The 25336-nt window shown below is 38.6% G+C and overlaps 1 protein-coding gene across 1 annotated transcript in view; it reads right to left on the bottom strand.

Moving 5' to 3' along the window:
* Positions 1-5005: 5005 nt before the first annotated feature.
* LOC121392843 (low-density lipoprotein receptor-related protein 2-like) overlaps positions 5006-25336 on the bottom strand; it is a gene marked incomplete at its 3' end in the record, with an annotated part of 32804 nt that continues 12473 nt past the window's right edge. Inside the window, exons 8-12 of the mRNA XM_041523909.1 lie at positions 21918-22084; positions 21390-21530; positions 11650-11766; positions 7022-7138; positions 5006-5146 (exon numbers count right to left, since the gene is read on the bottom strand). Of these exons, the coding sequence (XP_041379843.1) occupies positions 5006-5146; positions 7022-7138; positions 11650-11766; positions 21390-21530; positions 21918-22084 (683 nt within the window). The remainder of the gene's footprint in view (positions 5147-7021; positions 7139-11649; positions 11767-21389; positions 21531-21917; positions 22085-25336) is intronic.

Below are 25336 nucleotides of genomic sequence, written 5' to 3'. Positions count from 1 at the left end.
AGTAGTCGAATAAACAAAGTTTTTGGTACATAATGGATAGGGACCACTCACACAGGGTCTCCTGCACTCTATAAATATCAGAACCCTTTCTGAAAGTCAGTATATGGGGCAATGACCGCCATACAAGTACGCACTATAGTGCTGAAAGCATTGCTATACGTGTTCTGACATCTAGTTCACCCCACCCCTAAAAATAAAATGTGTGAATGTGAAGGCAAATGTATGTATCGTATGTACGCCCTGCGTGGGCGAATTATAGGAACATTTACTTTAGTCCTTGGCCCAAATATTTGGTGAATAAGGGCAAAAATAAATTTTGGGGCCGAATTTTCCAAAATTGATTTTTGCCGAACGGTGTGTATTAAGTAGTCGAATAAACAAAGTTTTTGGTACATAATGGATAGGGACCACTCACACAGGGTCTCCTGCACTCTATAAATATCAGAACCCTTTCTGAAAGTCAGTATATGGGGCAATGACCGCCATACAAGTACGCACTATAGTGCTGAAAGCATTGCTATACGTGTTCTGACATCTAGTTCACCCCACCCCTAAAAATAAAATGTGTGAATGTGAAGGCAAATGTATGTATCGTATGTACGCCCTGCGTGGGCGAATTATAGGAACATTTACTTTAGTCCTTGGCCCAAATATTTGGTGAATAAGGGCAAAAATAAATTTTGGGGCCGAATTTTCCAAAATTGATTTTTGCCGAACGGTGTGTATTAAGTAGTCGAATAAACAAAGTTTTTGGTACATAATGGATAGGGACCACTCACACAGGGTCTCCTGCACTCTATAAATATCAGAACCCTTTCTGAAAGTCAGTATATGGGGCAATGACCGCCATACAAGTACGCACTATAGTGCTGAAAGCATTGCTATACGTGTTCTGACATCTAGTTCACCCCACCCCTAAAAATAAAATGTGTGAATGTGAAGGCAAATGTATGTATCGTATGTACGCCCTGCGTGGGCGAATTATAGGAACATTTACTTTAGTCCTTGGCCCAAATATTTGGTGAATAAGGGCAAAAATAAATTTTGGGGCCGAATTTTCCAAAATTGATTTTTGCCGAACGGTGTGTATTAAGTAGTCGAATAAACAAAGTTTTTGGTACATAATGGATAGGGACCACTCACACAGGGTCTCCTGCACTCTATAAATATCAGAACCCTTTCTGAAAGTCAGTATATGGGGCAATGACCGCCATACAAGTACGCACTATAGTGCTGAAAGCATTGCTATACGTGTTCTGACATCTAGTTCACCCCACCCCTAAAAATAAAATGTGTGAATGTGAAGGCAAATGTATGTATCGTATGTACGCCCTGCGTGGGCGAATTATAGGAACATTTACTTTAGTCCTTGGCCCAAATATTTGGTGAATAAGGGCAAAAATAAATTTTGGGGCCGAATTTTCCAAAATTGATTTTTGCCGAACGGTGTGTATTAAGTAGTCGAATAAACAAAGTTTTTGGTACATAATGGATAGGGACCACTCACACAGGGTCTCCTGCACTCTATAAATATCAGAACCCTTTCTGAAAGTCAGTATATGGGGCAATGACCGCCATACAAGTACGCACTATAGTGCTGAAAGCATTGCTATACGTGTTCTGACATCTAGTTCACCCCACCCCTAAAAATAAAATGTGTGAATGTGAAGGCAAATGTATGTATCGTATGTACGCCCTGCGTGGGCGAATTATAGGAACATTTACTTTAGTCCTTGGCCCAAATATTTGGTGAATAAGGGCAAAAATAAATTTTGGGGCCGAATTTTCCAAAATTGATTTTTGCCGAACGGTGTGTATTAAGTAGTCGAATAAACAAAGTTTTTGGTACATAATGGATAGGGACCACTCACACAGGGTCTCCTGCACTCTATAAATATCAGAACCCTTTCTGAAAGTCAGTATATGGGGCAATGACCGCCATACAAGTACGCACTATAGTGCTGAAAGCATTGCTATACGTGTTCTGACATCTAGTTCACCCCACCCCTAAAAATAAAATGTGTGAATGTGAAGGCAAATGTATGTATCGTATGTACGCCCTGCGTGGGCGAATTATGGGAACATTTACTTTAGTCCTTGGCCCAAATATTTGGTGAATAAGGGCAAAAATAAATTTTGGGCCGAATTTTCCAAAATTGATTTTTGCCGAACGGTGTGTATTAAGTAGTCGAATAAACAAAGTTTTTGGTACATAATGGATAGGGACCACTCACACAGGGTCTCCTGCACTCTATAAATATCAGAACCCTTTCTGAAAGTCAGTATATGGGGCAATGACCGCCATACAAGTACGCACTATAGTGCTGAAAGCATTGCTATACGTGTTCTGACATCTAGTTCACCCCACCCCTAAAAATAAAATGTGTGAATGTGAAGGCAAATGTATGTATCGTATGTACGCCCTGCGTGGGCGAATTATGGGAACATTTACTTTAGTCCTTGGCCCAAATATTTGGTGAATAAGGGCAAAAATAAATTTTGGGGCCGAATTTTCCAAAATTGATTTTTGCCGAACGGTGTGTATTAAGTAGTCGAATAAACCAAGTTTTTGGTACATAATGGATAGGGACCACTCACACAGGGTCTCCTGCACTCTATAAATATCAGAACCCTTTCTGAAAGTCAGTATATGGGGCAATGACCGCCATACAAGTATGCACTATAGTGCTGAAAGCACTGCTATACGTGTTCTGACATCTAGTTCACCCCACCCCTAAAAATAAAATGTGTGAATGTGAAGGCAAATGTATGTATCGTATGTACGCCCTGCGTGGGCGAATTATAGGAACATTTATTTTAGTCCTTGGCCCAAATATTTGGTGAATAAGGGCAAAAATAAATTTGGGGCCGAATTTTCCAAAATTGATTTTTGCCGAACGGTGTGTATTAAGTAGTCGAATAAACAAAGTTTTTGGTACATAATGGATAGGGACCACTCACACAGGGTCTCCTGCACTCTATAAATATCAGAACCCTTTCTGAAAGTCAGTATATGGGGCAATGACCGCCATACAAGTACGCACTATAGTGCTGAAAGCATTGCTATACGTGTTCTGACATCTAGTTCACCCCACCCCTAAAAATAAAATGTGTGAATGTGAAGGCAAATGTATGTATCGTATGTACGCCCTGCGTGGGCGAATTATAGGAACATTTACTTTAGTCCTTGGCCCAAATATTTGGTGAATAAGGGCAAAAATAAATTTTGGGGCCGAATTTTCCAAAATTGATTTTTGCCGAACGGTGTGTATTAAGTAGTCGAATAAACAAAGTTTTTGGTACATAATGGATAGGGACCACTCACACAGGGTCTCCTGCACTCTATAAATATCAGAACCCTTTCTGAAAGTCAGTATATGGGGCAATGACCGCCATACAAGTACGCACTATAGTGCTGAAAGCATTGCTATACGTGTTCTGACATCTAGTTCACCCCACCCCTAAAAATAAAATGTGTGAATGTGAAGGCAAATGTATGTATCGTATGTACGCCCTGCGTGGGCGAATTATAGGAACATTTACTTTAGTCCTTGGCCCAAATATTTGGTGAATAAGGGCAAAAATAAATTTTGGGGCCGAATTTTCCAAAATTGATTTTTGCCGAACGGTGTGTATTAAGTAGTCGAATAAACAAAGTTTTTGGTACATAATGGATAGGGACCACTCACACAGGGTCTCCTGCACTCTATAAATATCAGAACCCTTTCTGAAAGTCAGTATATGGGGCAATGACCGCCATACAAGTACGCACTATAGTGCTGAAAGCATTGCTATACGTGTTCTGACATCTAGTTCACCCCACCCCTAAAAATAAAATGTGTGAATGTGAAGGCAAATGTATGTATCGTATGTACGCCCTGCGTGGGCGAATTATGGGAACATTTACTTTAGTCCTTGGCCCAAATATTTGGTGAATAAGGGCAAAAATAAATTTTGGGGCCGAATTTTCCAAAATTGATTTTTGCCGAACGGTGTGTATTAAGTAGTCGAATAAACAAAGTTTTTGGTACATAATGGATAGGGACCACTCACACAGGGTCTCCTGCACTCTATAAATATCAGAACCCTTTCTGAAAGTCAGTATATGGGGCAATGACCGTCATACAAGTACGCACTATAGTGCTGAAAGCATTGCTATACGTGTTCTGACATCTAGTTCACCCCACCCCTAAAAATAAAATGTGTGAATGTGAAGGCAAATGTATGTATCGTATGTACGCCCTGCGTGGGCGAATTATAGGAACATTTATTTTAGTCCTTGGCCCAAATATTTGGTGAATAAGGGCAAAAATAAATTTTGGGGCCGAATTTTCCAAAATTGATTTTTGCCGAACGGTGTGTATTAAGTAGTCGAATAAACAAAGTTTTTGGTACATAATGGATAGGGACCACTCACACAGGGTCTCCTGCACTCTATAAATATCAGAACCCTTTCTGAAAGTCAGTATATGGGGCAATGACCGCCATACAAGTACGCACTATAGTGCTGAAAGCATTGCTATACGTGTTCTGACATCTAGTTCACCCCACCCCTAAAAATAAAATGTGTGAATGTGAAGGCAAATGTATGTATCGTATGTACGCCCTACGTGGGCGAATTATAGGAACATTTACTTTAGTCCTTGGCCCAAATATTTGGTGAATAAGGGCAAAAATAAATTTTGGGCCGAATTTTCCAAAATTGATTTTTGCCGAACGGTGTGTATTAAGTAGTCGAATAAACCAAGTTTTTGGTACATAATGCATAGGGACCACTCACACAGGGTCTCCTGCACTCTATAAATATCAGAACCCTTTCTGAAAGTCAGTATATGGGGCAATGACCGCCATACAAGTACGCACTATAGTGCTGAAAGCATTGCTATACGTGTTCTGACATCTAGTTCACCCCACCCCTAAAAATAAAATGTGTGAATGTGAAGGCAAATGTATGTATCAATTTACAAAGCTTCGTAAAGCTTTATTATGTGGAATGCATTCTTACATATATCACTTGATATTAGAACTTTACAAATACTGTTAAGTTCATCTTCTTTCTGGGTTCCTGGGCAATCTACGATTCCATCACACTGCCAGCTGTAGGGTATACAGGTGCCGTCCGTACAACGAAATCCTTTACAACTGTCTAAAAAATATAATACACAAGATAATGGCCATCTTATGAAATGTGTCCTCCCAAACTATCTCCAGGTATTTATATCCGTTACATATTATGTATGTAAAACAAAAATGCAGTTTTGTTTACAATTTAACTTCTTGTCCTACTAATAAACAAATGATTTTGATATAACACTATTTGTAGTTTGTATGTGGTTAAATAAATTATGTCTAAACATTTTTATTTATCTTTTAAAAAATAATTGTTTCTGAAAGCACACGCATACTGACATATTACTAACATATTTGATAGCAGATTCATTTTCGTAATCAAAAACAATTATGTAAAGGCAAAATCCACATTAGTTTACTGTAAACATGTATTCTGGTTATACATGAGAAATGTTTTATGTACAATATAATGATATATATATATTAATATTAATATATCCTAATTGCACAGAGTAAGAGTTTCAATACACAATATATTGAAATAATTCCAATCTGCAAATACTATTGTATTATAAATGCTTGGGTTGGTCCAAATAAAATAAAATCATCTCACTTCAAAAACCAACGTTTATAACTGCATGAATCTCAATTTTGTCACTTTTTTAACAAAATAATATACAATAAAATTCTACATAGCTTAACTCTTCTTTTTTATACACAGGTGAAAGCAACTTCAGTAATTTTGTACATATTTTTTCTTTAATCATGTTTAAGCTGTTATAAATATTAGAAATACCAGAAACATAGAATGTACATATATTAATAATATATGGAAGAAAATGTTATTAATATCCAGTTTTATTCGTTAAAAGCATTGCCAGCCGGGGACATGTCTACCATTAGCTGGAATATGTTTAAATATCTCTAATGTCAGGAATATCTCTTTAAGAGTCATAACTGTCATTGCTTAATGAAGTATAATCACTTTAAAATATATATCTGGGTGTGGTATAACGTATTCATTAAAATTATACTAATGAAATGTATGATATTTTTTTCCCATCCGAAACCAAAATATAATTTCCATCTGACACCAAAACTAAAATACCTATAGACGAAAGGGTTAATCAGAGAAGTAAGTTAGTTAATCAAGATCACAATGTTACATTGATTCTGTTACGGTGGCAGCTGTGATTTCTATCAATGCCCAACCCAAACCTATTTAAACTTCAAGTCAAAATTGGTTAATTAAGGAATTTGTTATACATGCATCTAATGGAGCTGCTCCTGCCTTATACAAAACTATATTACATTACTTCCTAATGTGAATGACTTAAAATGAATACAATGGCAAAGATTCAAATTCGATATGACACCAAAACTTGTATTTTGAAATATGCCCTACTGCATATATTGAATAAAAGTATGAATGAAATATGCACAACAGCTTAATTTAGCATCTTTGAGGAAGGAAGGAATGTTTTATTTAATGACGCACTCAACACATTTTATTTACGGTTATATGGCGTCAGGCATATGGTTAAGGACCACACATATACAGACAGAACTAACCCGCTGTCGTCACTTCATGGGCTACTATTTTCGATTAGGAGTAAGGAATTGTTTTATATGCACCACCCCACAGACACAATAGTACATGCAATGACCTTTGTTACACCAGCTGGCTGGAACGAGAAACAGCGCAATGTAGCCACCGACGGGGATCGATCCTAAACCAACCACACATCAGGCGAGGGCTTCACCACTGGGCTACGTCCCGCTCCTTAACAACTCGAGTATTTGATTTCAAACTTGTATCAAAAAGGATATTGTAATTGTTTTTAATATTATGTTAGTTGATGCAGTGTTAGAATTTAATAGCATGTTTTATATAAATGTTAGCATTTTTTAATATGCAGATTCTCCCGCCAAATAGTATGAAGGTACTTACTACAGTTGAGTTCATCAGATCCATCTCGGCAGTCAGGTGTGAGGTCACACACCTTGAAGCTGTTAATACACTGATCATTAGAACAACGCCATTCGCCATTATCACACGGCTTCGGAACTGCAACAAAATGTAGTTATATTTTTGTAATGCATTCATTGGGACATCTGAACCTATTGCACAAAGCACATACGATTACACATTCCGGAATTAATGTTTTAGAAAAAAATTAGTAATATAACCTAAACCCATTTAATAAAATGAATGTTTCCCGCGTTACTAATATTCAGTGTGGAAGATGCATGCTAGAGAAAATATTTAACTGAACTTTCAAATAGCAAATCGTAATATTTTTTTTAAATAACACACTTCATGTCTAGTAACATTCCATCTTCTTCAACTTTATAATAAAGAAAAAGAAAGAAATGTTTTATCTAAGAAGACACACGACACTTAATTTACGTTATATGGGGTTGGACATCCCAGGGGATACTCTTTTCCATTATTTTCGCCATCCCGCAGGCAGGACAGTACTCGCTGGAACAAGATGTAGTCCGGTAGGGGGGGGGGGGGGGGGGGGGGGGGGGGGGGGGGGGGGGGGGGGGGGGTCATTATTAAATTAATGGCACATCAAGTGACAGTCTTTTTTTTAAATAAATGTTTATTGCCCCAGTAAAACAATAGATTATGTCAGGGTTGGGGCCCCGAATCATTACCGTACATAGCAATTATACATAGAATATACCATGGAGCAAGGAGAGAAAGGGAAGAAAACTGAAATAAGTATTTCCTCCAAACCAGCAACATTGTAAAACAAACAACCATAGTCTTTTTTATATAAAAACAAAGGCTGGCCGTTTAAATATTTTCCAAAAATCTTAACCAACATTCCCAGTTTTCGTCGAATTCTTTATGTAAACAATTCTTGTAATACATATATTTTTCTAATAATAGCTTATCTTCAATATAATGTTTGAAACCAGTTTTATTGAGTGTGGTGTTCTGAATTTTGTTTTGTAAATAAAATCATAGTTTTGTCAAACTGGAAGTCTTCACTTGTTTGTTGCAACCATTGTTCTATAAGATTCCAGAGTTCGACGACTTTGGGGAAAGCATAAAACAAGTGATCCGATGTTTCTGGCTGGCGATGACAGAAATTAAAGAGATTTGAATCAACATATTTTATTTTATATAGGAAAGTATTCGTTGCTGTAATTCTATGTAGGATTTGGTATTGGAACCATAACAGCGTTGGGTCTTTCAAAATCTTAAATGCTATAACACTTCGCCCACTCTCAAGGGGAAAAACCAAATCCTTCAGCAGAGTATTTAATCTGCGAAATAGGAAGTATATTCGTGTCGTTGAGTAGTTTATAGATTTCTTTACTTCCAAATTTATTTTTCAAAAAGGGTTTTATTTTAACTGGTAAAATGGGATGCTTTGGAACGCCAACTGTTTGGATGTTAAAGCTGCAGTGTCTGGTTTCAATCGTATACAGTCAAGCTCTAAGTTCAAATACAAGCATAACTGCACTTTTAATTCACTCGCGAGTTGTCGTCATTAACGCATATCGTCAAATGCTTACTAGCCAGTTTGAACAATTCTCGCCATTTTGTAATGCCGAGCGGATTCTAGCAGCCACTTCCCAGCAACCGATTACGCTAGCAGCCAATTTCAGCAGACACGCATGGCGACGTTCTAAACACCGGACTCATACGCCTTTTATAATGTGTGTTGTGGTGTAGTCTATACGAAACTAGTTGGACATCCTATATTACCGTAATACAGAAGGATTTTTAAAGTAATACTTCAGATATTATAAAAGTGCTTAATAAAACGGTTAAGTTGTATTTATACGGATATTAGTAACAATAAGACTGTGAAAATGAGTCTTGGTTGTTATTTTGTTTTTGTGTTGTTTTTATATAAAGATACTCTTTAAAACTCTAAAATTCTTAAGTTGTAGTGAATAATAAAAATTAGCATAACAGTGTGTTTAAAGTGTGAAATACAGGTAACAATCGAAAGGCGTCCGAGTCCGATGTTTAGAACGTCGCCATGAGTGTCTGCTGAAATTGGCTGCTAGCGTAATTGGCTGCTAGGAATTGACTGCTAGAATCCGCTCGGTTTTTGTAATGCAACAATAGCCGAACCGTACTATTTTTGGCCCAGTTGGCGCCCGCCAAAAGTGTTCCACTTTCAAAATACTGGGTTCATTTTTAACTTGGAAAAGCCAGTGTAGTGAAACCAATTCGGAGTGCGGCGTCTTATATGCACCAAACGTAATGGGATTTTCTGTTCTAAATGCTTAAATAATAAACAAAATATTCCAGGGAATGCCGCTTTAAAAGTAGTTTTCTTGCGTATAAAAACTTGTATAATAAAGAAGCAAATTCTAGAAAATTTGATTTTATGTTATACTTTAAGCTGAAAGTGTCATACTCTATAAACTGTCCTTGGTTATTAAGTAAGTCTTGTATAAATAAAATCCCTTTTTTGATGTAATTTCTATATACTGCAGGCTTTTTATCTATAATAATATTGTTATTATACCAAATGTATAATGTCTTCTGTATTGACGAATGTTTGTTTACGTTACAGTAAAATCCAGTTAATTAGTACATCTTTCCAAAATGAGTTTTTTTATTTGTCTTTTCTTTAATTGAATAAAGTGATCCCCATAAATTATTAAATATTTTATTGCTAAACCAGTCAAAGAATAGAAGAGAGTTGCCCATTTTGAATTCGATATCAATAGCCTTCTAATCCAGGTCAGTTTTAATGCTATTGCAAAATTTGTAATGTCTACCATATTTATAATCTTGCACTAAAACTGCTCTTTTAATTCTAGCTGGTTTGTTTTGCCATATAAAATTGAAAAACATAGTATTTATTTGTTTTAATAACTTCTCTGGGGGGTTGCGTAGTGAAATTAATAAATTAGTGATTTTGGAGATTACTAGTGTTTTCACGACAGTGATTCTACCCAAAACTGTTATCTTCCGTGTTAACCATTGATTTATCAAATTTTTCATTTCCAAAATTTTAGATTCGTAATTTTGAGCAACCATCTGTTCCATACTCAGCATAAATGTTACTTCTAATAACGTGAACTGATCAGCACCCCAAGCTAGCTTCCACTTTACTGGATGGAAAACCATTTTTGAAAACCTTTTACTTCCTATCCAAATAATATGTGATTTTGAATAATTTATTTTCAAGCCAGAAACATCAGCATACATATCTAGTATTGCTAAAGTACTGTCCAGGGACTAGGGAGATCCGTCTAAAATAAAGGTAGTATCGTCTGTGTATTGAGATAAAACATTTTCTTCTCCATTTATACTTATCCCTTTAATATCATTAGAGTTTCTAATTAGTGTTGCTAAAATTATAAAAATATACGGAGAGAGTGGATCACCTTGTCGACAACCTCTTTCTAATTTAAAACTCTCGGACAAAAAAATATTTTGTAATATACGTGACACTGAATTATTATAAAGAGTTTTGATCCAATTTTTAATTGAACCTTTAAAGTTAAACATATCCAGAGTTTGTTCAATAAAACCCCAGGAAACTCAATCAAATGCTTTTTCGAAATCAATTAATACCAACATTTCTGGTATTTTTGTACCTCAGTATAATACATTATATCATATATTAATCGTATATTTTCACCTACACATATGTATGTACCTACCCTTAATAAAACCGGTTTGATCCTTAGCTATAATTTTATCTACTAAATTTTTTATTCTGTTAGCAATACGTCCTGAAGCTATCTTATATATACAATTTAGTAAGGTAATTGGGCGCCAATTTTTTAAAAAACTGTTTGGGTTTATTTATTTTTGGTATACACGTAATGATACCTAGTTTTTGTGTATTAGATATTTCTCTTATCTCATAACTATAATTTAGTGATCTAATAATGAAATGGCCTAGGTCTATTCAAAAAAACTTTCAGCTGAAAAACCGTCTGAGCCAGGACTTTTGTCATGTTTCATGTTTTATGTTTTTAAGAAATTCCAATGCCTCATTGTATTCAATTTTTCCTTCTAATTCTTCCGCTTCTGCATCTGTTAATTTATTTACAACAATATTATTAATATTTGTAATATTTCTCGTTTTTCGTGTGTTTCTTTTTGAGTATAATTTTTCTTCTAAAATTTTATTTTGTTCCGTCACTACATTGCCATCATCTAATTCTAGTCTAGAGATAAATTTACTATAATAATTTCAGTTTTCCAAATTGCAGAAATATTTAGTGGGCTTTTCACCTTCTTCTATCCATTTTGCTCTAGATCGAATGAGTTTGCCCTTTAACTTATTTCTTCTTATTTCTATCACATGTAATTGATTTCTCTTACTTTCTAACAATTTCAAGTGACAGTCTTACTAACGGGCTACACCCTTACCCAGAAAGAAAGAAAATAAGGTCTGTTCAATAATACTTCAATTAATTTTTAAGCTAAAGCTATTTGATATCTAGATTTGGTTACATCGAAATTTAATGTAGGAAGTTAAAGAGGAAAAACACCTAGGCTACTCCTACTAAATAGCAGCAAGGAATATTTTATCCTACAGAAACCAAACCAATAACTTATACGATCACTTATAGAATACATACAGCACATGGTTTCATCACTTTTATCCACACAATCGCTGATCTGATCACAGTAGAAATCCCACGAAAGGCACATGCCATTTGACATACAACGATATTGAGTGTCGGCACATACATCACCTAAAAGAGAATCGCATTTAATGGATAAAAGTTACTGTTTGCCATGATGTCACCATTAGGGTTTTTTTTTTCTACAAGAGATAATTGTTATATACGTTAACTTGCATTTGAAAGTAAGTTATTATATAGCATTTAGTTAAATATCTTAGAAAGTGTTATCTTCACTGTAAGAAAGCCGGAGCTATTTTGCTTCTGGCATTTTAAAAATAAAGGTAAATTACCAAATGTTATACAATAAATAGAAAACTTCACTCGATGAGATATAAATCATATCTGACAAAACACATAAACTATCCTATATGTATTGCACCAGCAGACACTCATAACGGGGACAATCATAATTTCTCATGCGTTAGTCTAACGAACAATACTACTGGATGGTTTGATGCTTACAAACCAATGAACTTGTCGGTATTAAATATGACGTCATCACGATTTGGCAAACAGACGCAATGACCTCATGTAGTTTAAAGAGTTTGCATTTACGGCTGTCTGTTTTCGTGTTAAATTTATTTTAAAAAATGTCATTTTAACGCAATTCATAAAAGATTTTGCACCAGAATAGAGATAACGTTTTAGAAAATTATCTATGAAAGTGCATGTGTGTTAAAAATAAAGGCTATTAGAGAAAAATAGCTCAGGTTATAAATGGAATAACAAACTCGGCACCAGGTATTATTAAATTTATGTCCCTCGTGAAATAATTTTCATTTGTGACTCACTAAAGCCCGTGTCAACTGAAAATTATTCCACTCGGGACATAAATTACATAATAACTGGTAAGGGATCGTGCGTAACCCAGTGGTTCAGCACTCGCTTGATGCGCGATCAGTGTGGTATCGATCCCCGTCGGTGGGCCCATTGGGCTATTTCTCGTTCCAGCCAGTGCACCACGATTGGTATACCAAAGGCCGTGGTATGTACTGCCTTGTTTGTGGTATGGTGCATATAAAAGATCCTTGCTGCTAATCGAAAAGAGTAGCTCATGGAGTGGCGACAGCGGGTTTCCTTTCTCAATATCTGTGTGATCCTTAACCATATGCCTGACGCAATATAACCGTAAATAAAATGTGTTGAGTGTGTTGTTAAATAAAACTTCTTCTTTTTTTTAATAACCAGTAACTCGTTTATTATCTTTATGTAAATGTGCATTCTCAGTGTTTCAAATTCCATATTTTGATATAATTTTATACACTTACAAAATGATAGGGAATTCAAAATGCAAATGTCATTACCAATGATTGGAACAGAAATCAGCTTTCAAAGATGACAACGTTCATGGCACAACCTAGCACCCACACACAGCCGGAAATGTGCACATGCAATACACAATAACGTCTACACGTGGGTAGGGAGTCATTCGCGATTTTGACACTTCACAGAGCGGCTGATACATCTTTTTGAGTGATCACTACTGTTAATTGTGCCGAATGTCATGGTCAATTAACCTTTGTTCTTTGGATGTTTGTCTTTGAATTAGTCATGTGGTATTTAAAACGTGAGGAATGCCTTATGGCTATTGACATGCTTAAAACTGGTAGAATTCAGCATGATGTAGCCAAAATGTTCAATGTTTCGCCATCTGTGATCTGCAGACTATGGAACTGATACCGGCAGACCCAAAATGTTGATGTCTGACCCATTTCAGGGCGTCCCAGGTCTAACACACGAGTTCAGGTTCGATTCATCAGAACCCATATTTTTTAAAACGAGCTCAAACTGCGACTCAAATTGCTGCACAGTTACACCAGGCTACTGGGGTCTGAGTGACGGTTGAGACGATTAGAAATTATCTACATGCAGCTTATTTGTATGCTCGGCGACTACGTGTTGTGACAACGTTAACGAATTACCACGTGGAAATAGGCGCCAATGGTGTGCACAGTGCCGAAACTGGGTGAATCGTCGATGGTCTTGAGTAATAATGTTTGACAGTCCAGAATAGGCGTGTTCGCGTTTGCCGAAAGCAAAATGAACGCCAAGCAAACGTGAACAACAGAGTTTGTAGTGTTTCAGTTATAATATGGGGTTGCATTACTGTGACTGACAGAACACCACTTAATATTGTTCAATGGAGGATCACTAATCAGCACTCCGGGATAATATACTGGCACCGATTTTGTCCTGTTTGCTCGCCTTGCTGGTCAATGGTTTGTTTCAAGATGACAATGCTTGGGGCCCACCACAAACATGTCGTAACTGACTACTTTTATCAGCAAAGTGTTACCAGCATGCCATGGCCAACGATGAGCCCTGGCCTGTCCCGCATAGAGCACATCTGGAAAATGATAGGGAGACGTGTATGGTGACGTAAATGGCCATTGACTACTTTAGTTGAACTTGACCAGGCGCTGCAAGAGGGGTGGAATAGATTTCCTCAAATCGTCATTGGGAGATTGATACGTAGCATGCCACATCAAATAAACAAATGTTTGACGAATTGTGGGGTCATTACCCATTATTGATTAAAATACATGAACATTCAATTTCCACATGTCATCCCTATCTCGTTTAAAGGTTGTTTGCAGCCATACAATATGCTGCTAACATAAACTTTTGGTTGTCATTTCTTCCTAATTACTCCATTATTATCATACATCTATTCCTAGACAGTGCTACCTTGGCTGTATTTTACTTGTTACCAAAGATGTCTGGTTTAGAGGAGTATATATATATATATATATATATATATATATATATACTCTTCAAAAGAAGAAACGCAAAACCACATTGTCGTAACATTTGGAGAATTGATTTAATTATTGAATGGTGAGTCCGATAATTACCAAATGTTGCAGGATTGTTCACAATTCACTCTAGTCCATTGTGAGTAAGTGATAGGACACACCACCAAGGTCAAGGTCATCTGGTGTCAATACCGGGTGTGGCCTCCGCGTGTGTTGACAACTGCCTGGCACCGCCTGCCCATTGAAGCAACCAGAGTACGGATGACGTCCCGGGGGATGGTGGCCCACTCGGCCTGCAAGGCTGCTGCCAGCTCGGGCAGGGTCTGGGGCTGTGGTTGTCGCTGTCGGAGGCGTCGGTCCAACTCGTCAAATAGATGCTCAATTGGGTTCAAATCATAAGGACATTAATGTTGTTGTTCTGTAGGAAAGCCGTTGTGAGACGTGCTGTGTGAGGCCTGGCGGTCATGTTGGAACACTGCGTTGGCGTTGGCCATAACTGGAACGATGTGTGGCCGGAGGATCTGGTCAATGTAGCCCTGTGCATTCAGGTTGCCCTGCACGTGGACCAGGTCAGTTCTGCCAGTGTGTGAGATGGCTGCCCACACCATGACACTACCCCCGCCGAATCTGTCCACTTCCTGCACGCAGTTTGCCGCATAACGTTCACCACGACGCCTATACACGCGACATCTTCCATCATGACGTCGGAGCAGAAATCGGGACTCGTCACTGAACCACACCTGTCTCCATCGCAGTTGAGGCCATTGTCTGGCACCACTGCAGTCGGAGTCGACGGTGTTGTGGTGTTAAGATGACACCTCGAACTGGACGTCTGACACGAATTCCTACCTCACGTAGGCGGTTCCGTACGGTCTGGTCGGATATCCTGCGCAAACCTGGTATTGCTGCGGCTGTGGAGGTGGCAGTAGTCAATCGTTCCCGAAGGTGGCGTACCCGGATGTAGCGGTCCTGCCCGGGGGTAGTGACCCGTGGTCGACCGGATCTAGGGAGGTCACGTGTTGATCCATGTTGCTGGTAACGGTCCCACAGTCTGGAGATGGTGCTTGGGGACACATGGAATGCCCTGGCAACGGCCGTTCTGGATTCGCCTGCGTCTAGTCGGCCGATGGCACTGTTTCTCTGCGGTTCACTGAGACGTGGCATGTCCTGGATTGTCAACTGTCGGCCAGATACAGAGGCCAGGCAAGCGAACACCCTTTTTATACTGTCGGTGTTCATGTTGCACGTGCAGACAACGCACGTGCAGTGGTGACATGGTTTGCACGTGGCTGCGTTTTTGCGAATATTCACATTTTGGAACTTTATTGTACAGTAGCTGCGTTTTATCGAATGTAACCGTGGGAATGTGTTTGGGACATGCAATGACCTTATATTCACAAAGCATGAACCGGTAGGAAACATAAAATCGGAGTTATAACCCATTTGTACCCTTTTGCGTTTCTTTTTTTGAAGAGTATATATATATATATATATATATATATATATATATATATATATATATCCTCACTGTATGGGCGGAATTAAAAAACAATGTTCCAGAAAGGTACAATCAAGATGTCCTAGAACCACCAATCACGCAATAGCATATGTAGGATCCATGTGTATTGATCACTGTTTGTACCCCACACCTCGTGCTACGAATTAACCAATGCATTGTTTGTTGTGGGAACAACGCCCATTCCTGATTTAAAACAGCTTTGAATCGGTAGATTCCTTTGACAAATGTTACGTCCAGGAATGTCCCACAAGTGTTCAATGGTGTTGTGATCCGGACAGCAAGCTGGCCATGGTAGAGTCTGTATGGCCTACTGTTGAAGAAACTCCACTACACCCTTGCTGTGTGAGGTCGAGAGTTGTCATCCATGTACACAAGTTGACTTCTTAGGAGATGGTTGTCGAAATGCGGCACTACGATGGGATGAAGGATGCCAGTGCCATATTTCTTCCCATTTAGCGTTCCTTGCAAGGTCACCAGATCCAGTTTGCATTCATATAAAACACATCCCCACATCATTACTGATCCTCCACTACTTTGAAGGGTAGCTTAAACGTGTTTAGGAGCAAATCTAGTCTTATCCTGTCTCCAAACACGAACTCTACCGTCAGTAACCCACAATAGCACCCTACACTCATCGGACCAATGGATCCTTCTTCAAGAAGCCAAGTTCCACCCTACTCGATTCCTGCACGACATCAAACGTTCACGGTTATGTCTATCAGTCAACCGAGGACGTTTAAGAGGTCTACGAGCACAATATTTCGCAGCCTTGAGACGATTTCTAACCGTCTGGACGGAGAGTCGTCTGTTGGTATTTCACTGGTTTCTAAGTTCAGGTGCACTGGTGAAGTGGGTACGTCTTACAAGTCTTAGCAGATTTCGATCTTCACGGACATATGTTGTTTTTGGTCTTCCAGACCTTGAACCCATTACCATAGTTTGACACCCAATAGCCGATGTATTGTTCGTGCTGGGGTGTCGTTAACATTCATTCATTCATTCATGCATTCGTTCATTCATTCATTCCAGACCTTGAACGGTCCTTGACGGCATTGGTTTGGGCTGGTTTTTGTACCAATCTAGTGATAACGCTATGGTGATACCCTAGCTGTCTTGCATCCTTCCATTTTTCATTCCAATTTTTCTCCATCTCTCATCAGTAGAAAAACGACAAACAAAAGTCGTGCACCATAGGGGACGTTAACAGGCTGCACATGAATTACAGATTGAAAGGTGCACAAATGCATCATTGCTTGTAGCACAAGTTAAATTTATTTTTAATTTTCCATTCAAGCCAAAATAGTATTCACATATGATGTAGGTGGTGCTTAACTTTATTATAGTATAGTTATTATTTTAAGATGTAATATGCACTTGAACATCGTTTAATTCTGACCCAATATAATTGTATGCAATGCATGTAAAATAAGGACAGGGGACTCATTTGGACATCCATAGAAATAGATTGACATAGGGGTGGTCCGATTATCTTGTATTTATTCCACTAGTAGCAGCCGACAATGTCTCGTTTAGCAGGTGAGTAAAATTCATTGTCAAAATTTGGAGATACAGGGATGTTTATGTATGTTAAAAAAGTGCCTTACGGAAATAGTACTTTTAGTTACATGGTATTTTTATGTGTGTATACTTACCGGAAATGGGCAAATTATAAACATTGCTTTATTTTTATCAATACAAATATTTCTGTCAACAAAAACGTCTGCATTTGACGTCATAGCTTTACTTTGATAACACACAATTGCTATATAACAAGACGAATACACTTTGAACAAATATATCATGACAACTGGTATACATGTGTATGAAGGCAGGAGGGTTAACGTGTTGTCAGTGTGTGCAACTACGAACATTATAATAATAACAAAGCCACTTACACATTAAAACATTTAGTTCTCTTAATGACCTACAGGTTATTTTCTTAAATATATACTCTTCAAAAACAGCAAGGGAATGTAGGAAATAGCAGCCAATTAATGAAGTATCACGATGTATCACTGTCTAGGAATCTGTGAGGTCGAGAGTTGTCATCCATGTACACAAGTTGACTTCTTAGGAGATGGTTGTCGAAATGCGGCACTACGATGGGATGAAGGATACCAGTGCAATATTTCTTCCCATTTAGCGTTCCTTGCAAGGTCACCAGATCCAGTTTGCATTCATATAAAACACATCCCCACATCATTACTGATCCTCCACTACTTTGAAGGGTAGCTTAAACGTGTTTAGGAGCAAATCTAGTCTTATCCTGTCTCCAAACACGAACTCTACCGTCAGTAACCCACAATAGCACCCTACACTCATCGGACCAATGGATCCTTCTTCAAGAAGCCAGTTTCCACCCTACTCGATTCCTGCACGACATCAAACGTTCACGGTTATGTCTATCAGTCAACCGAGGACGTTTAAGAGGTCTACGAGCACAATATTTCGCAGCCTTGAGACGATTTCTAACCGTCTGGACGGAGAGTCGTCTGTTGGTATTCCAGGTGCACTGGTGAAGGGGGTACGTCTTACAAGTCTTAGCAGATTTCGATCTTCACGGACAGATGTTGTTTTTGGTCTTCCAGACCTTGAACCCATTACCATAGTTTGACACCCAATAGCCGATGTATTGTTCGTGCTGGGGTGTCGTTAACATTCATTCATTCATTCATGCATTCATTCATTCATTCATTCATTCATTCATTCCAGACCTTGAACGGTCCTTGACGGCATTGGTTTGGGCTGGTTTTTGTACCAATCTAGTGATAACGCTATGGTGATACCCTAGCTGTCTTGCATCCTTCCATTTTTCATTCCAATTTTTCTCCATCTCTCATCAGTAGATAGTCTCCGCCTTTTCCTTTCACAACTTCAATTGAAAATGTAAATGTTTTTTAGAATTATAGACGGTGGAAAAACGACAAACAAAAGTCGTGCACCCTAGGGGACGTTAACAGGCTTCACATGAATTACAGATTGAAAGGTGCACAAATGCATCATTGCTTGTAGCACAAGTTAAATGTATTTTTAATTTTCCATTCAAGCCAAAATAGTATTCACATATGATGTAGGTGGCGCTTAACTTTATTATAGTATAGATATTATTTTAAGATGTTATATGCACTTGAACATCGTTTAATTCTGACCCAATATAATTGTATGCAGTGCATGTACAATAAGGACAGGGGACTCATTTGGACATCCATAGAAATAGATTGACATAGGGGTGGTCCGATTATCTTGTATTTATTCCACTAGTAGCAGCCGACAATGTCTCGTTTAGCAGGTGAGTAAAATTCATTGTCAAAATTTGGAGATACAGGGATGTTTATGTATGTTAAAAAAGTGCCTTACGGAAATAGTACTTTTAGTTACATGGTATTTTTATGTGTGTATACTTACCGGAAATGGGCAAATTATAAACATTGCTTTATTTTTATCAATACAAATATGTCTGTCAACAAAAACGTCTGCATTTGACGTCATAGCTTTACTTTGATAACACACAATTGCTATATAACAAGACGAATACACTTTGAACAAATATATCATGACAACTGGTATACATGTGTATGAAGGCAGGAGGGTTAACGTGTTGTCAGTGTGTGCAACTACGAACATTATAATAATAACAAAGCCACTTACACATTAAAACATTTAGTTCTCTTAATGACCTACAGGTTATTTTCTTAAATATATACTCTTCAAAAACAGCAAGGGAATGTAGGAAATAGCAGCCAATTAATGAAGTATCACGATGTATCACTGTCTAGGAATAGATGCATGATAATAATGAGGGAATTGGGACGAAATGACAACCAACAGTTCATATGGCATCAGATTATATGCATACAAACGACTTAGAAGCAAGACAGGGATGGGATCTAAAAGGTTATCGTTCACCACTTTTGATCAATAATGGATACTGTCCCCACGATGCGTAAAAAAATTTGTTTATTCGATGTGTCATGCTATGTATCCATCTTCCAAGTAAGTCTATACTACTCCTCTTGCAGCACCTGGCTAAGTTCAGCTAAAGTAGCCGGTGACGATTGACGTCGCAGTACACGTCTCCCGATCATGTTCCAGACGTGGTCTATGGGTAAAAGATCAAGGCTCGTTGCTGGCCATGACATTCTGGTAACGTTTTGCTGTAAATGTAGTCGTGTGCGATATGTGCATGGGCGGCCCGAGCAAGCAAACAGGACATCAGTCGGTGGCAGTATGTTATCCCGGTACTGCTGACCAGTGACCTTCCCTTGAATAATAGGGAGTGATGTTCTGTCAGTCATAGTGATGCTACCCACATCATAACTGAACCATCACCAAATCTGTCATGTGGTCTGACGTTGATGTTTACTTGGCGTTGATTTCGACGTCGCCAAAAGCGAACACGCCTATACAAGAAATCCAGATCAATGAATCAATGAATCAATGAATCTGGACACATCGAAAAACATAACAGAAGACCATCGACGATTCCACTGTGTACGCCATTGGCATTTGTTTATTATGTGCCGATTTTTTATTGGTAACACAATATCTGGTCGCCAAGCATGCAGATCAGCTGCATGTGGACGATTTGTAATCGTGTGAGCTGTCGCCTGGTGTAACAGTGCAACGATTTGCTTCGCTGTTTGAGCTCGATGTCATAAAGCCTGGGTTCTGATGGATCAGAATCTCGTGTGGTTGAACTGGAACGCCCTGAACGGGGTCGATCATCAACATTGTAGATCTGCTGCTATCTGTTCCACAGTCTGCAGATCACAGATGGCGAAACACTGAACATATTGGCTACATCACGCTGAATTCTACAAGATTGAAGCATGCCAATAGTGCCAAGGCGTTCTTCACAACATAGACGCCACATCACTAATTCAAAGACAAACGATGCATAACATCCAAAGAACAAGTGTTAATTGATCATGAGATTCAGCAAAATGAACAGAAGTTTTCACTCAAACCGATTTATCGACGTATCTGTGGTATGTCAAACTTGTGAATCACTCACTACCCGCGTGTACAGGTTACTGTGTGTTGTAATTACACAATTGTGGCTGTGATTGGGTGTTAGGTTGTGCAGCCATGGACGGTTATTTTCTGTGCAGTCATTTTTGAAGGCTGATCTCTGTTCCAATCATCGGCAAAAAACATTTTCATTTTAAATTCCCCTACTTGTTTTGAAAAGCATATGTGACATGCCTATAATAATATTATGTTTTAGTCCGCTTGTCAATACAAAGTGAAGCTGCACATTTAACAACAATTTGATTACTAAAATTATTTCAAGACATGTATGTGTATTATTATATAGTTTGTAAGTTGGTTGCTTGGTTTCAGATAATGTTTTCTCATATTTTAATTCAGGATTATTCCACGTATATCTGAAAGTACAAAAAACAACTACAACTAACCGCAGCTTTGTTCATCACTTCCGTCTAAGCAGTCAGGATGTCCGTCACACTTCCGAGATTCCCAAATGATTTCACCATTGCGGCATCTTAAGAGCCGATCTATGGATGGTACATGCGTCGGCGCTTGGCCAATTGGACTAACTGTTGTTTGTAAGTATGCATTTTATAATATCACAATGTGGAATAAACCATTATATACAATTCAATAAAATAAGTATATTTATTCAAACACATAATACACGATAGAGATTTGGGGATGGTAAAGGATGTAGGTTAATTCATATGCATTTATACATTACAGTTTTGGTAATTTCAATACATTTCTAGTTGTGTCATTCATAATTTAGAGTATTCATACTTAGAATATAAGGCTAAAACAACAAAGACAACTGTTAAAAACAACACCAAGGACCTTTTTATACAACATATTTAACATTAAAACGTGAACTTACAAATTCCAATTACAATAAGTCTTTGTTTCATTTCTAAAAAGTTTTAGCATTATGACAAGAAAAAATCTTAACTTACCCATCTGTTCAGTATTGTTTCTTGCTTCCGTTTCACAGATGAACCCTTTGCCAATAGCGTCACCACACCCAACGTCCTTCCACCATGAGAGATCAGAAGTCTTTGTCCAAGCCACACACGATTCAGCTGCAGCACCATCTGGTTGCCATGACTCTCTATCAGTCCTCCTGAAAACAGTTATATTTTTAAAAGCCTTCTTCCTCTGCCAACACAATACGTTGGTTTGCTACAATGTAACTGCCATCGTCATTGCTATGGTTTTATCCAAGAGTGATTTTAGAGTTATGTTTTGAATAATTTGATGATACATTTAACTACAAATATATTTTGTTTTGTCTTAGGTTGAAAACAACAAATATACAAAACATGTATCTTGATATAATATTATACAATATAATGTATCCCCTAATGATGAATGGGAAGGGTTTCTTCTATGTGTACCCAATGCCCCTGAAAAGTATCAGTAGTATAAGGGCCTGTTCACCCCCATGACCTACTTTCCGTGACCTTGACCTTGGTGTACTTGGCAAGTGTGAGTCATAGTGGTGTGGTCTACTAGGGTGAACGCTCGCCCGTGTCCCTGACCGACTTAGGTTGGTACTGATGTCCTTGGACTGGCCCTGACCGATTTGTTTAGCATTGACCGACTTAGAAGGCAGTGACTGGTATACCTGGGCAGGTGTGCGACCTTGGTGTAAGTCATAGCCTTGACGTACTTGGTGTGTGATTCGTCGCCTAGCCTTGACAGGGATGGTGTAGGATCCCAAATTGCTACTAATGGGAAAGTGCAGCGGGTTTCCTCTCTAAAACTGTCAGAAGTATGTTTCACATCCAATAGCCTATGCTTAATTAATATTATGAACTGACCTATTTCGTCGCTTCATCCCGCGAGCACACACACACCCACACATATATATGGTTTAAATGACAGGCTTTGCCAATGTCTCGGTAGCTCAGTCGTTAGCGTAGTCGACTTGAGCGTGAAAGGTACGTCGTTCGTATCTCATGTGGTAGATAAAAACTTTCTATTATTATTTTTTAAATTAGTTTATTTATTTATTTATTTATTTATTTATTTATTTATTTGTTTGTTTTTATTTTATTTATTTATTTATTTGTTTATTTATTTATTTATTATGTTCAAGCAGAACCCAATACAAGCATCCTCTAATAACCCTGTGTGGACGGGACATAGCTCAGTGTTCCCTTGATGTGCGGTAGGTCTGGGATCGATCCCCGTCGGTGGGCCCATTGGGCTATATCCAGCCAGTGCTCCACAACTGGACAACGACCGTGGTATGTGCTATCCTGCCTGTGGGAAGCGCAACTAAAAGATCCCTTGCTGCTAATCGGAAGAGTAGCCCATGTAGTGGCGACAGCGGGTTTTCTCTCAAAATCTGTGTGGTCCTTAACCATATGTCCGTATAACCGTAAATAAAATGTGTTGAGTAAATAAAACATTTCCTTCCTCGTAAAATAAAGATTAATTGAATACAAATATTTATTTTTAGTATTTTCTTTTAGTCATAGGGAAAGAAAGACATATTTGTCTCGAAGAAAGGAATGTTTGTTAAGAAGAAAGGCATATGCATTAAGGAGAAGAAAGGAATATTTGTTAAGGAGAAGAAAGGGATGTTTGTTAAGGGAAGAAAGGAATGTGTGTGTGTGTGTGTGTGTGTGTGTGTGTGTGTGTGTGTGTGTGTGTGTGTGTGTGTGTGAAACATCCCCAGCCCATTGCTTTGAAGAAAGAACGACCTTGGCACACTTGGCAGGTGTCTGGCCTTGGTGTGAGTCATGGACCGCCCTTGGCATACTTGGCAGGTGTCTGGCCTTGGTATGAGTCATGCCCTGACCTACTTAGACTTGTTCCGTTGTGCCCTTGGACTGTCCCCCAGACTATTGTCCTTGGCCTACTTACGACTGGTCTTGACCTATGTAGGCTCGTATTTAGATATAAAAAGGGATGTTTTGTTAGTAGCGTCATTCACTTGCCGAAAGTTCTGTGAACGAGATCTATTTTTGCTTTGGAGTTTGAAGATATTCTGGTACGAAGAAAATGACATCAGGATAATCCGATATTCGAGCAGTGTTAGTAGCAGCAGCAGTAGCGACGAGGACGACGTCTTGGTCTGCAAATGTTCAGAAAGACATACAATCAAAAGAGTGACTACCAAACAAGATGAGGAGAAGAAGAGTATTCATTATACGGATCAAACGGATGCTACACGTGACATTGGGGTTGGAACTGAAGATGGCGAACTCGTGGATGAACCCACAGATCAGACGGATGCTGCCTGTGAAACAGATGCTGCCTGTGAGGAAGATTGCTATTCGAGACGTTACGTGTTCTGTCATCGTCCCGAAATGAGACATTTCTATGCCCGGATGCTGACGTATGCTCGATGGCCCATACAATTACGTCAAAAACCAAAAGAACTTGCCAAGGCCGGTTTCTACTACACGGGAGACCACGATGCCATCACCTGTTACTGTTGCGGACTTCGCGTCTACCGATGGAAGAAGACAGACGACCCAGTGATGGAACATTACAGACTCTCTCCAAGATATCCTTATGTGAACAACCTGTTCAGACATTAAATGTTTTAGACACTTGTGTGCTATGTTTTCATGTTGTATGTTGTGAATATAACCGTGAATAACAGGTTTTGCTTTCTTATTTATGTTCTGGGTCCATGAGTCTCTGGACGTGTCCCTATGGTAGTAACACTGGTAAAGGGTAATATTTTGGTAACAATGTTTTTTGGGAGCTCGCACGATGAGATTTGTGCTTGGGAGGAGGGACACTGGCCATACGTATCACACACATTCAAACATTCCTGTACCATATCTTTATGCGTCATAAGGTATATAAGTGAAATAGTTTTGGAAAACTCGTCATTTGAGGTAGAACTTTCAGAGGAGCAACATGTCAGACCAGTACAAGTTATATGTACCCGACGTGGATAAGTGGACCCGTTTCTATAAACTGCAGGCAGAAGGTAAACTTCAACCTCATTTTCCAGTGCAACGTGGTGTGAAAAGTCAGATCATGTACAGTGTGGATCGATGTCTAGAACTCTACGATCCCACGTGGAAAAAAGAAAAAGAGGAACAGAACAAGTCCCCGACACCCAAAGTCGTCATGGTCTCCCCAACACAACAAGTGGTAGAGCCAGCCAAAGCCGATCTGAAACGGAAACAACAACAACAACAACAAAGTGGTACAGGTTGGAAAGCCCCGAAACTGCAGAAGCATTTCTAAATAAGCTATAAAAGGAACTATGTGGGTCAGATATCGTCATTTCATTTAGAGTCGTCATGCAGAGCGCATGTTCAGAATGTGGTATCACATTCTCGAGGAGAGACGCCATGTTAAGACATTTTCAACAAAAACATGCTAAAGGTCTACCACCACCACC

The sequence above is a fragment of the Gigantopelta aegis genome, unplaced genomic scaffold (assembly GCF_016097555.1).
Source record: "Gigantopelta aegis isolate Gae_Host unplaced genomic scaffold, Gae_host_genome ctg4666_pilon_pilon:::debris, whole genome shotgun sequence".
In the NCBI taxonomy this organism is placed as follows: Eukaryota; Metazoa; Mollusca; class Gastropoda; order Neomphalida; family Peltospiridae; genus Gigantopelta; species Gigantopelta aegis.
This window is presented reverse-complemented; position numbering and strand designations above follow the sequence as displayed.